The sequence below is a fragment of the Astatotilapia calliptera genome, chromosome 7 (genome assembly GCF_964374335.1).
Source record: "Astatotilapia calliptera chromosome 7, fAstCal68.1, whole genome shotgun sequence".
Lineage (NCBI taxonomy): Eukaryota > Metazoa > Chordata > Actinopteri > Cichliformes > Cichlidae > Astatotilapia > Astatotilapia calliptera.
In genome coordinates, this window is record NC_137428.1 from 19,512,424 (window position 1) to 19,526,095 (window position 13,672).

General features: G+C 42.9%; 1 protein-coding gene across 1 annotated transcript in view; it reads right to left on the minus strand.

Moving 5' to 3' along the window:
- The window catches only part of notch1a (notch receptor 1a), a 46,704-nt gene that overhangs the window by 14,939 nt on the left and 18,093 nt on the right, over positions 1-13,672 (minus strand). Inside the window, exons 2-5 of the mRNA XM_026173444.2 lie at positions 8,830-8,968; positions 7,533-7,614; positions 897-1,159; positions 455-793 (exon numbers count right to left, since the gene is read on the minus strand). Of these exons, the coding sequence (XP_026029229.1) occupies positions 455-793; positions 897-1,159; positions 7,533-7,614; positions 8,830-8,887 (742 nt within the window). The 5' untranslated portion in view covers positions 8,888-8,968. The remainder of the gene's footprint in view (positions 1-454; positions 794-896; positions 1,160-7,532; positions 7,615-8,829; positions 8,969-13,672) is intronic.

The following is a 13,672-nucleotide window of genomic DNA, read 5'->3' on the forward strand; positions in this document are numbered from 1 at the left end:
ATGTACTGTGTGTGCACTTTCTACACATCTGGTGTCCTGACTCTTAACAGCAGTTACCACAACATTGAGCAATAAATGTGGCAGACAGGCTGGCAGTGTTGATGTGAAAAACAAGCTATTTTTGCGAGTCTGTGATCTCGTGAATAGGGTGTGTAAATCTATAGGTTTGTGTGCATGTGGGTTTCTCTGCCATTGTAGGGGCTCGCTACCGATTATCAGAAGGAAACGTCTGTGCAACTGCATCCTGCCTGTGCAGGCTGGCAGAGAGAGAGGGGAAGAGCGGTGATTCCAGATTACTCCACTCCACCCAATCAGATTTTACTACAACAACAGGCTGGTTTGTAGGTCAACTGATGTAACAGGAAAAACAATTGTGTGTTTTGTTACCACACTAACCATCCACAACTCCACGTGGCAGCTACCATTACTCTGTAAATTCATGTTTGTGCCATACCTGGAAGACAGCTACAATCGTAAGCGGTGTCCCCCTTCTGGACGCAAGTGCCTCCATTCTGGCATGGTGACGGGCTGCATGGCAGATAGGGGTTCTCGCAGTGCTGGCCTGTGTACTCTTGAGGACAACGGCAGTGATACGAGCCCACCTCATTCACGCATACGCCGCCATTGAGACAGGGAGAGGGAGTCTGGGCACACTCGTTTACATCCTGCTTGCAGGTTTGACCAGTAAAAGCGCGTGGGCATTTGCAGATGTAGGTGGATTCTAAGGCTGAGCACAGGCCACCATTTGCACATGGATTGGAAGCACACGGGTTGGCAGCCTGGCAGGTTTTACCTGGAAAGTAACATAGTAAAAGTGAAATAATCATAAAAAGGGCTTAAAAGAGGGGCAAAAGATTTGTAGTCACAAAACAAGTTTTGAACATTTCCATACATACCAGACCATCCAGGTGGACAGTCGCAGCGGTAGGCATTGAGGGCAATGAGATGGCATGTTCCTCCATTGCGACAGGGGGAGCTCATACAGGCGTGGTTGGTGGGGGTCAGGCACAGTCGGTCAGTGAAACCCAGGCGGCACACGCAGCGGAAATCGAACGTGTTGCTATGGGAAACAGCGCGGCATTCGCCACCGTTGCGGCATGGCGAAGGACTGCAGGGATTTGGATACTGGCACCGGCTGCCTATGTAGTCACTGGGACACCTGGGAACAGACAGCAAAGAGAGGGAGCAGCAATGATTAGAAAAGCATGACTTTTTTTTTAGCATGGGAACAATTATCTAAACAAAAGGGGAGTAAAATGAGGGGTTTGATGTGTAAGGGGGAGGTGTAGAAGGGAACTAAAAGTTTCCCGCCCAACAAAGTCCCACTGCAGTGTGACAGGGATAACATGTTGTTCTAATACGTCTCTCTGGATTAGCTTCCCTCAGAACCTTGAAAATACATTCTGCCGGGACAACAGACGCCACAAAATAGTCTAGCAGTCTAACAGCCTGTTCCCATCTACCTTTCGTCCCCATGCTGTCCATACTCATCCACAATGACCGTAGAGATCAAGGGGAATGTGCCGCTCATGGATGACTGATATGAAGCTCTGCATTCAGGCCCTAAGCCTGCTTCCCTCCTATCCAGACCAAGGACTGTTACTGCTAAGTCACACAGCTCAAAGTGGCTGATTAGTTGAACAAATTCTCTCATAAATTTCACAAAGATGGGTTCTGCCCACTGTGGTTACAGGGTGTTTGTAAAAAAAAAAAGAAAAGAAAAAATCAATACATTTTGACCAAAGAGTACAAGAAATTGACTGTTTTAGCATTGTGCTAATGAAATGCACAGACATTATTTGATATGCAGCCCGTACATAACACTGCAGTCCCATCTGTCACGTGAGGGAGCATTTAAAGTCACCAGAAAAGTGTTTACATTTGAATTGGGAGGCTTGTGTGACTGTGTGTAGCTGTGACCTGAGTGTGTGAGTGGTTATGTGTAAAGGAGGGCATCTGTTGGCCTCCTAGTATCTCCACAGGGAGCAGGTGTGCATGTTAATGAAGGCAGCTGTTGGTCAGGACTCCTTCTCCTCCCCCATCCTCGTGTCCCCTCCTCCTTTCCCCTTCCTCCTCCCCCTCCCTTCTGTCCCCTTCTCAGACAGGGGTGCTGACAAAGCCAACCTCTCCTCCGGGGACATAAAGAACCCATGTGAAGTCAGCTGTTGCAACTTCTGTGCCTCCAAACCACACGACTTATTCTTAATTCCTCTCTTACTTACCTGTTCCCTTTTTTTTTGTTTATTTCCCTTTTCACATAAAATATTTCCTTCTAGTTTTCTCTACTTTAGCTCTCATTCAGCTTACCATGGGGAATCATTTTTTCCTGTTAAAGGGACATTTTTCTTTTAAACTCGTAGCTGTTTCCCTTTTGCAGATTTCCCCTTGTGTTGCACCGGATTGTTCAAAACTCTATTGTTGACTTAGATAGGTGAGACCAACAGGGAGTTTTTAGCAGGGCCTCTACAGGGAGTCCAGACAGTTGTAATTGGCGCAAGATTGTAAAAGCATTTGAGGTGACTTTGAAGTCACCGGGAAAACACACTGAGTGAATTATAAAGGTAATTCACTGCTGAGGTACAAAAATCTCACCCACTATGATAAAAACGAGGTGTTAATAATGGTGTGTGTGTGTGTGTGTGTGTGTGTGTGTGTGTGTGTGTGTGTGTGTGTGTGTGTGTGTGTGTGTGTGTGTGTGTGGTTAACTCCCACGCAAACTGACTGTAATAGACCTTGTTTGTCCTGAAGTCAGAGATAAAGATCCACCCACACGCTGAAAAGACCAGCAGCACACACCACGGCAACAGGTCTCTCCCAGCGCTGCAATGTCCCCTCAGGCCAGAGCAGATGCTTCCCCGACCTCTGACCCTAAACACTTTTGTGACTGTGGGACAGCCCCTTTGCCTTCTCTTCCCTCTCTCCACTCTCCCTGCTGGGCCTGATCTACCATCTGTCACTCTGGGGGTGACTTTATGCTCTGACACAAAACGTGCCCAACTGTGCGCTGGAAATGCCACCGCTGTGGAAAATGTCATGTGAAATGACTGAGGGTGGCGTACAGTAATCAAAGGCATGTATAATGTTGTCAGTCTTGGTTTTTTCTTTCATGATACTTGACAACGTTCCAAGATCACCGACTATTTTTCTTCTCTCTTTTGATTTTCACTCGTCCTTTTGTCTTTATTACATATTTGTTTCTGCCCTTTCCTCCTCATTTGCTTTGTCTGGTTAGTTGATGTTCCCTTGAATGTGTCTCATCATTAGCCAAGATGTGACCCCTGGGGTCCACATCTGTTAGTAAGAACAAGAGCGGAGCAATGTAGCCCAGCTAGAGAAAATGAGAAATGCACTGGATTTGGAAGCCTCTCAAATCCCACTACAGCAATAAAATCCATGAGAGAGAAACACTGTTATATTAAAAGGGTGTATAATAGTCATACAAAGATTGTGCACTCTCAGGCTGTTGAACCTAAAAAGGGCTAAACTGCATAAAGTGTTTACTAAACATTGAATCATGCTCATTTGGTTCGGTAAAATGCGCATTATTGCTTGGAAATCAAACCACCTTCCTAAACAAAAAAATTACTCTCTACAAGTAACATATATCTTCAAAAAAGGGGATCTTAGAAGAATCATTGGACAATAATAAAGCGGTTTCTGTTCCACTCTCTAAAATCAGTGAAGTTGGTAGAGGCGGTCAGAATGAGAAGAATTTGGCACCTGTCTGAATAACAGCACAGCCTGACAGTGAGCTCACTTTCATTCATAAAAGTACGGTAAACAGCCGACGGCATAACTCTGATTCCCTGTGTGTGTGTGTGTGTGTCATGCACCTTGTTCTGCTGCACTCACTTAACAACGCTGTAAAAACATCCCAGCTCACGATCAAAACCAGGAAAAACACCTGCCTGCCATTCCACCTCTCGTGATGATTATCAGTGAAAGCCGATGGAGTAGTCTGGAGTCTATTACTTCAGATTACCATCAAGTCAGGTGGGCACAAGTGTGTTACCACAACATATTCATTCATCATTACTTGTTTGGTCGCTATAAAGGGTGACTCACATTCCAACCAGATAACATTCCCCCCCATGCACATGCAATTACTAGAAATATCAAGACATGCACACATTTTCTGGCTAGAAGAGTTATTTCATTTGATAGCCTCTACTGCTAGATATGAACTTTCAACACCCACTAGAGTGACACAGGCCCTTATCGCTCTGCTCTGACAGCATTGCATCAGCATCTCCTGCTTTGAAGGTTTCCAGATCAGTCTCCAAAGTAGGTGTGAAAAAATATGCCTTTACATTATATATGCAATGCGTTCTCTTCTGGGAGTTCTATATCTGAAAATTGCACATCAACTGTAAGAAGATGGGACCTTTTTTTTCCCCCACCAGCCTCTTTCAGTGCTATATCATGTGGCCCCTGGCATCTGGGGAATGGGCCCAACCAGGGGAGTGGCAGCATTAGAGCTTAAACCCCAAATAAAAAGGCAACACCAGCAGGCACCTTAAACCCACTAAGCACTTGTATGTCCCTGATTCAGGGAGCTGAGCTTTTATAGAGACCTTCCTGGTAATCCTATAGGAGGACAAAAGAAGAGCAGCATTCTTAGAGGAAGAGTGTAAAAATCATTTCAGGTTGTGACTGAGACGCATTATCGTCAATAAACAACACCATACAGCTCCCTTTACTAGCTACATCACATTAAGTGAAATTCTCTCGTCTGGTCTATTTCTGTCAGTGCAGTATTCGAGACATGTGGGGCGACAGTTGAGATGTTTATTCTTAACACTTATCTCTGACCAAAACGGCACCCATTTCAGCAAAGCAGCAATAACAGTGAGTCTGTCACGTAAAGGCCAGACCGAGGGCAACAACCTTTTAACCTGACTTTGCCCTCATTACAGTCTGACAAATGGAAACTAAATTTGACTCACACTATGCTTGTGCCCTCAAACTTTAAAGTTGCCTACATTAAAAAAGACTGCTGCAGCTTCGTGGGAAACAGGAAGCCCCAGACCTTGAGATAACCTCTTAATTCACAGAATCGCAACCGAGTACTTCCCCACTGCAGACACTCGTTGCTATTTCCGTGTCCAATATCGCCACAATTTACATAAACTCTCCGACTTCCCCTAAAGTTACTCAGTCTTTTAATGTAAAGAGATTTGTCTTCAATCGAGGAAACAGCATTAAAGGTTTTAAAGCTGGTTCCCCCTTTGTTCCTTTTGAGTGTTTCGATTTTCTCTGGAGGTGTATGCTGTCACACACATTAAGACCATATTCTTGTTCCATTTTTAAAACCAGCATGGGAACCTTACTATCTCAGCCAATCAGTCAACCACACAGCTAGCTGTTATATTTCTTTTAGCTAAATCTAACCTTACTCTACCAAGCTGACTGCTGTGATTGTAGAATGAATTAAAGCTACCATCTTTAGAGGTTTTGACTCTTGTTGAATTTACAGTTGGTTGGGGTTAAAAATCACCTTAAAATCCTTCATTTGAATATCAGCTTGAGAAAAAGCAGATTCTAGTGAATGCAACATGAATAAAGAAGACAAATCTAATCCTTTTCCTGATTTCCTAAAGGTATGAAGTAATATTGGGGGAGGGAGGAAGGGTGTAATGTTGTTCATCATTGTCGGCATGTGATTCGACTCTCGCACTCGTGAGAACTGTGCCGAAAAGAGGATTCAGATCTGTCTTAACCACTCAAAACTGTGCCACCATATGCTGCATAACCACAAAAGCAGAACATGATTCAGTGGTATCTCCGATAGTTGGTTCTGTGGGTTTGATGTGTTATAACCTGCTGACCTTCCCCTAAACATCACGTGAGGGCGACCGCACAATTTAGATGCCCTCAGCTGAACTCCACCACTGCTTTCCTTTTTCTTGTCGCAGTGCAGGCATCCCCTCCTTTCTAACTCAGCCGACTTTCCACCTATGTGTCAGCAGCACAAAATTTAAAAGCGAATTTGATGTGACACAGCATGGCACAAAAATATGGACCACTGCTGGAAGATTCTCTGCTACAGACACTTTACCCTGACCCCCCGAATCTCACAGTGTCCCCATGACTGATAGCTGCTTAGCTTGGCAAGGATGAATGATGAATGAGCGGGAAGCCAGGAGGAAGAGAGAGCGCGGGTGGGTGAAGTGATGCTCTTATCCTGTCTGTTTTTAATTGGACTGAGCAGAGATGAAGAACACAATAACAGCTTTGTGGGATCGGAGGGTGGAGAGAGTTTCTGTGTGAGAGCGTGCGCACACGTGCAGGGCGCTGTGTGTGACTGTGTGTGTGTGCAGAGCGTGCAGATTCACATATTGTGAATTGGTGCCCCTGGGCTACTCGCGTAGGTCCTTCAATAGCTCTCCCTTGTCCCCGCAGACCAGAGGAGAGCCTGCCATGATCACATGCCCCAGGGCAAACCAGGCCACCTCTGAGTTTCTTTCAAGAGGGGAGAAAAAATAAAGTGACGCCACAAGTAAAAATCACACATAAAGATGCTTTCAGAAAGGATCAGTTTCCAACTCAGACCAGATAAAAGTTGGTGTCTCATTACATTATATTAAAATTTACAGGAAGGCCAGCTCAAGGGAATATGTTTGCATATTAAAACGTCTCACCCAAAAACATCAATCCACACTCTAAACAAACAGCCCCACAAGCTGCCTCCCTGTCTATTCCCACTTGTTCGCCCTCAAATTTCTGCACTTTATTCCAATTAATCTCACTCTCTTGACATCCAATCCAATTACATTTCCCAGCCATCTGGCTTTCAAATGGAGATCACAAGCGGGTGAGGTGGGGGTGGTTGGGGGAGAGAGCCATTCAAAACGACGGAGAGAAGCCTTTTGGAGGAGGGGGAGGTATGGCAGGGGTTTGGTGTGTGTTGTGGTGTTTGGGGTGGCTGTGGCATGATGGGAAGCCCCACTCAGATTAGTCACACAGCATTATTCTGACTGCAGGACAATGGGTGACGGGCGGCGGGCGAGCCCCAGCTGTCGCCCATGAAAGAGCAGAAAAACAAGATTTAGGACTGGACGCGTCCTCTCACTTTGCCAGGTGAAGGGGGACTTGCATTCATTAAGGGGCTGATGAAGGGGGGGGGGGGCTTTGTGTGTGTGTGTGTGTGTCTGGCCTCCCCTTTCTCATCTCCCCAGCACTCTGAGGCTGCTCTCTCTTTTCATTTCTGCACTCCTTTAAAGTCTTTTCTTTTCAGGGAATGTGTGCAGAGAGCAATGCAGCTCTCGGAGGGGTACAGGAGCACAGCAGCCCAGAGGAAACTTAAGGGCCTCTGGTTGCTGAGCAGAGAGACCGCTCAAAGGCTGGAATTAAAAGGGGGAATATGTGGCCTCTTTTTCTTCCCCACCCGTAAAGAAGTACCACGATTGCCCCACAGTGCACTACTACGACCATACAAGCTCCAAGTAACACACAAAAAAGATAGCTATGGTGTTTCCTCACTGCCTGCAGCAGCATCTTCATGTGTTGCTCTTAGGCTCCCTGTTACTTACTTGCATTCACCATTTCCGTTTGGGGTGGCTTCGCATCTTCCTCCATTAAGGCATGCCTCGGTGGGTAGAGAGCATTTAAGACCTGTTGAATGCATAAACAAATATATAGATCAAAACATGTTTTACCCAGCACAGTTTCTCTGTGCACACAGGACGGAAATGAGCACACTGGGATTAATCGGGATTAAGCTGCAGGTGAAATCATGAGGGAATTATCCAGCAGTTAAGTTTTGTTTTTTGGGTTGTTTTTTTTTTTTTAACACAGCTTTATTAGCAAATTTTAATGCACACGCGTCGTGATTTTTAAATTGATTTGTTCCACAAGTGTCCGCAGGGGATATTGGGAAGCCTGTTCGTGGACACTGGTGAGGCTAGAAGCGCGTGGTGCGTGGCTTTTTTTCTTCTTTTTTTTTTAATTCAGGGGAGGGGGCTGCGGGGGGACGCACGCTTTTGCGGGGAGAGCGCAGCAGCTGCGGGGCTCAGATGCTGAACAAAAGAAATCGTGGTGCAGCACGAGCCATAAAACACCCTCCTCGGGTATTGTTTACCGGGCAGACGGGAATAACAGCACCTCCTCCTCCTCCTCCTCCACCCCCCGCCAACCCGGGACTCACAACACTCTCCCACACTTGTAGACAAAAGGTGCTTGCAACCCCCCCCCCCCAAAAAAAAAAAAAAAAATCCGCGTCCCTCCGCACCAACTTCCATTATCTCATATTTTACATGAAAGTGGTCCAATAACAGCTTACAAATAGACCGTTTATTGTCTAAAACTCTAAATGTCGTTTTTTTTTTATAAAGCATTAAAAATATTTGTTGATAAAATTCTTGATATAAATTTAGAGTAAGAAAACAAATTAAATGTTGTGTTCAGTTAGTTAGCTTTTGATCGTGGTTCCAACATTGCTGCATCTACCGCATAAGCTCAGCTGATTTTAGTGTGACTGCTCTGCAATGAGCGGACAAAATAGCTCGCGACATCTTCATTTAGCGCACACCGGGGGAGCCAGCCAAGCGCACTGCAGCTTCTGGTTTCTTCACTTTCCCACGGCCAAGAGAAGCTGGAAAACTTTCATCGAGATTTATTTATGCAACTTTTTAATACTCCGATCATAATTATACAGCATGACATTTAAATCACTCAAATCAGTTTAATCGAGTGTCTTTCTCTTCCTCTTTATAATTCACAAACTTCTCTAAAGCCCACTTTAATTGTTGCGAATATCACAGATAAGTCTCGGTCATGCTCTGTGGCAATGCACGCTCAAAAATAAATAAATAAATAAAAATTGTTTACCTTGTGCGATGGCGATTGCTGGAATCAGAAATGTTAGTTTCACAAAGAAACGATACATTCCTCCTCTTCAACTTCACAAATGTTGTTGACTCCCGCGTTGGGTTCGCATAGATCCGCAGTTGATGAATCCAGGTGTTGTCTTGAAATAAATATCCAAGAAAAAAAAATATGAAGGTAAATCCAACAGCGAGAGATGGGTGAGAGAAAGTCTTCAGCTGGACTCAGTTCATAGATGTTAACCTGCTGCCTTCCGAGTTCTCAATGAAATCGGTGGGCAACTCTACAAGTTCCTCCCACTATTCCTCCACACCTCCCCTCCTCCCACACAGGACGAAATCACGCTTCCTCTCTGGGGGGAAGAAACAGTGTCCCTCTCAAAGTAAACTTGGTAATAGTAAACAGCAGCATTTTATAGGGATTTTTAACCATTTTCTTTGCTTCATTAAAGCTTGCATCTACTTCCTAGCCTGCCAAAGAAACATACTTAAATTTTCACTCATAATAAATTGAGACAATGAAAATCAAGATACAGGATAACCATTTAGTTACTAACATTAACCTTTAAAGACAGCCGAAATGGCATTCAACCATAACAGTAACAGAAATCAAATTATAATGTAATACCATTATAGTATAGTATAATATACCATATACTATATACTTGGTAACAACACATAATTAATGTCCAAATGTACATAAGAGTATACTGAGGTTGTAATGGCATATTTTTACAGTGTGGTGCTATTGCTTTGACTAATATATCAAGAAAAAAGATCTGAATGTTTCCCCAACACTCAGCAAACAACTACCTAAACAACTAAGCAAACAAAGAACACTCATTAAAAGAAATACTTACACTTGTAGCTTTCTACTTCCACAACCTTTATTTGACAGCTAAATTTGCCAGAAATATAAAAAATAAAAATAAAATAAAAAAGGTAAATGTTTACAGCCTAGTCTTATAAACAATTTTTAAAAGTGATAGGTTTGCTTTAGGGGTGTTACACACAGAGCACCATGCAAAAGTCTCAAGCCACTCCAAATTTCTTTGCCAGGTAAAGGGGACATTGTTTGTTTGTTTGGAATTTGTGTGATTGTTTGCAGTGTGCAATACTGCAAATTGTACTGCAACTACAGCACCAGTATTGCAGCTGATACTGATACTTTTAACCTATAAACACATTTTATGTAGGAGAGAGCTGTGTGTCCTGAGTTACGAGATGAACCATCATCAAGCTGGTTTTTACTTTCCACAATAATTAGCTAACACGAATAAAACACACCTTTCAGCTTTTCATGTTTTTTGAAACTGCTTGTTTTGGAGACCTGGGATGCAAATGTGCCTGTCTTTAAAGTGCTTTGGGTTCACACATCTTTCAAATTGCATGTTTGAAGTATGTTTTTTACAATAATATCGATATTTGGATGGCTCCACTCATCTCTAACTTGTGTATTTCTAATGAACTTTAAATTCAACACTTGGTATGGCCGCCTTTATTCTTCAACACAGCCTGAACTCTCTTGTGCAAGCTTTCTAGTACCCTTGTATAAGTGTTAAGTGTTAAAAGTCACTTCTTTGTCACTTCTTTTCAGGTTGTAAACCATTACATTACATTTATCAGGAAAGAAATGATAAAAGATGCTTGATTGCAGGGCTAAAAAGTTAAAAGCCCATGTCACAAATGTTAGTGTCATGTTGACTGAGATCTGCGTTTTTAAGGCTATGACTAAATGAGCAATTTATCACCTTAAATAAATACTGATGTAACCATAAGTCTTGTGTTCAAACATGATTCAGCAGGAGGGTGGAAATGCGTCAAACAGACACTTTTTGTCTTCCTAAAGACACAGTCAGATGACTTCAGCTCATTCAAATTGCTGCTGCCAGAGATTAAATGAGAACCAGGAGAAAAGAATGCTTTAGTTGTTTACACTGGCTCCCTTATACACACAAAATTTATAGAACAGGCTTCTTAATCACGCTGTAATAACAGGGCCATTAGATCCTGCACGAAGGAGTCAAGTAGCAGAAGTTTGGAAGCAAACAGGATGAACCTGCTTTTTCATATTGTAAACCACAGATGAAACCAACTGTGGCACTGATAATCTCAAATGCATCCCATCTTTAAACACCTTTCGTGCATTTTAAAACTTACTGCTGCACTGAAAGTGAATGACAACTCAATTTCTGTTTGTGTGTTTGTTTTGTGTGTACGTGTGTATTTCCTTTTCAATGCATGTGTTTCTTTTAATTACTTTAATCACAGTTATTTCTCTTAAGATGAATCGAAAATGAATAATTCAAATGGTTTTCCTTTTCTAAATAAGTATGCTGTATAAAGAAACCTAAATAAAACCATCTTGTGTCATGATTATCTACTAATAGAATACAGAGATTGTTTTTATGCATGAAACCTTTATGCAATTTAAAATATTAAGACTAAAGGAAGTAAAACTGCCTTAATATAGTCCCAGGATGTGGCTTTTACTTCATGTAAAGTCAAGTGCTAAAGCAACAGCTCAAGCTTGACATGTCCATATGAATTTTGATATTCTGGAGCAAAAACTACAAAAACATTATAAAATATGGATACATTTCCAGTTTTGCATGCTCTTCAACACACATCTACGTCTTTCTTGTGCACAAGTAGGCTGCACATTCCGTTGCTCTGTATTTCACCTCGAACGTACAGCATTGCACGACAAGCGAGAGTGCATGTCTCTACGAGATTTCAGCGATTCCTTTTTTCTCTCTCTCAGGGCAAGTGAAACTGTCTGGGAGTAGCTGCAGAGTTTCAGCACCCCAGGGCAAAGATTATTTTATTATGAAGCCTACGCACATGTTGGTCCTTCTGTTGTTATGACAGCCAAATGGATGAGCGCCAAAGGGCGCTAGATCTCTCAAGGTGCGCGAAGTGTGGGAAACACTGGGAGAAATGAGGAAAAAAAAGAGGGAGTGCGTGCAGTCACCTTTAAATGTGTTGCACAAGAGAAAAGCAAATTTGGAGTGGTGAGGGAAACTGCTGGAAATAAAAGGGAGATGTGCATGGGCATGCAGCGTTGTAGTAAGAAAGCACCTGACCCACCGTGAGAAACGTCAAAACTATCAGGCACACGCTCAGCTCAAGTCATAGTGTACTGTTAATACTTGCCCTTCTGCATCCTTACTACATGTGGTGAGGTGTGGTTTGGTCAGAGCGTGCAGCTTTTTCAAAATTGTTGGCAGAGCATGTTTGTCTGTCATGATACTGGGGCGTTTTTTCTTTCTGAGCTCTCTCTCTCACTCTCTCTGATTTGAAATGCTTGTTTGTTTCAGGGTATATAAGAGGCCATGAGAACATACTCCACAACAGATTCACAAGGTTGGAGTGGGGGAAGACCCAGTGCTAGGAAAACAAGCTCTATCAAAGCTTAATATAGAAACAAAACCTAGAGAGGTTGGTGCAAAGTTCAAGAAAACACAGTGATTTCTTTTAGATTATATAAATGTGGCTGCCATTTGTAGTATGAACTCTGGCTGCTCAGAGTCTGACCTAGAGCACATTGCATTTTCCTTCAATCAGACTCTCTTCCTTCCTTCTGTGCTAGTAGGAATGGAACGAGGACTGAGGCCCTGATAATAGCTCTCTACATGATGTCATCCTACTATCAGACCTTAAAGCCTGAGCAGAGCTGGAGATATTACTTGTGGTTCACACCAAAAAGCAAAAGCCAGGAAGTTGCAAGAAAGCACTAAAGACACAGGCCAGCAAAATCGTACTACTTCCTTCCTTCAAATTCAACCTGGTTATTTTTGCTGTGGATTAATTGACCAAAAAAAGTACAGTAAGCAGCTTACCAGGTACCATTTTCTCTACTTTAGCAGCAAGGTAGTGATTTTTTTGAAGATTTTAATTGGGAGTGAACAGGATAGACAAGATTAGAAATTAGGGCTGATATAGTCTGAGAGGCAAGGCTGAAATGTTTTGGTCAGGTGCAGAGGAGGTATAGTGGGTATACTGGGCAAAGAGTGTTGTCGATTAAGCTGCCAGGCAGGATGAAAAGAGGAAGACCACAGAAAAGATTCATGGATGTAGAGTTGGTGTAAGAGCCAAAAGAAGAATGGCAAATGGTAAACAAACTGGCACTTATGTAACGCTTTTCTACTCACTTTGAACTCCCAGAGAGAGATCTTACTACAAGCCTTTCAGACACATCCTTTTTTGTCAAACCTAAACATGTTTAACCTAAAGTTCACACACTCACACTCTGATGGATGCACCGGCTCAGTATCTTGCCCAAATATTCTTCAACATGCAGGTTGGAGGAGCCAGGGACCGAGCCACCAAATTTCTGATTAGTAGATAAAACACCCTATCTCCTAAGCCTTTCATATGATCGGATCAAACCTATGATAAAGCTCTGAGAAAACAGTTGATTTTTTGCAAAATCGACCCAAGCTGAAAGTAGTTCACACCTATGTGTCTGCGAATCTTATGAAGTATTGACTAAAGGGTTTGGAGTGCATTGGCTACTGTTTGTAGGAAAACGATCCTTTTTGTTGGCTACATGGAGATAAAGGGTTGAAAAAGAAAAGCACTTCATTGAGAAGAACACCTCCCCCGACCCCCGACACCTCTGGGGTGTTAGCAAACAACAGAGGTCCTCAGATGTCCCAATTATCACCTCCCTCTGATGGCCCTCACCTTCGGTTTTTAGACATGTATGTAAGTCACGCTAATTTCAAACACACCCAGGCACTTAGCCATGAGAAGACTTAAGTTAGACAAATTTAGTATGATATTTTGGTGAAAGAATTCAAACCACAACCGGATGAACTCACAATAGTAATGTGATAATTCAA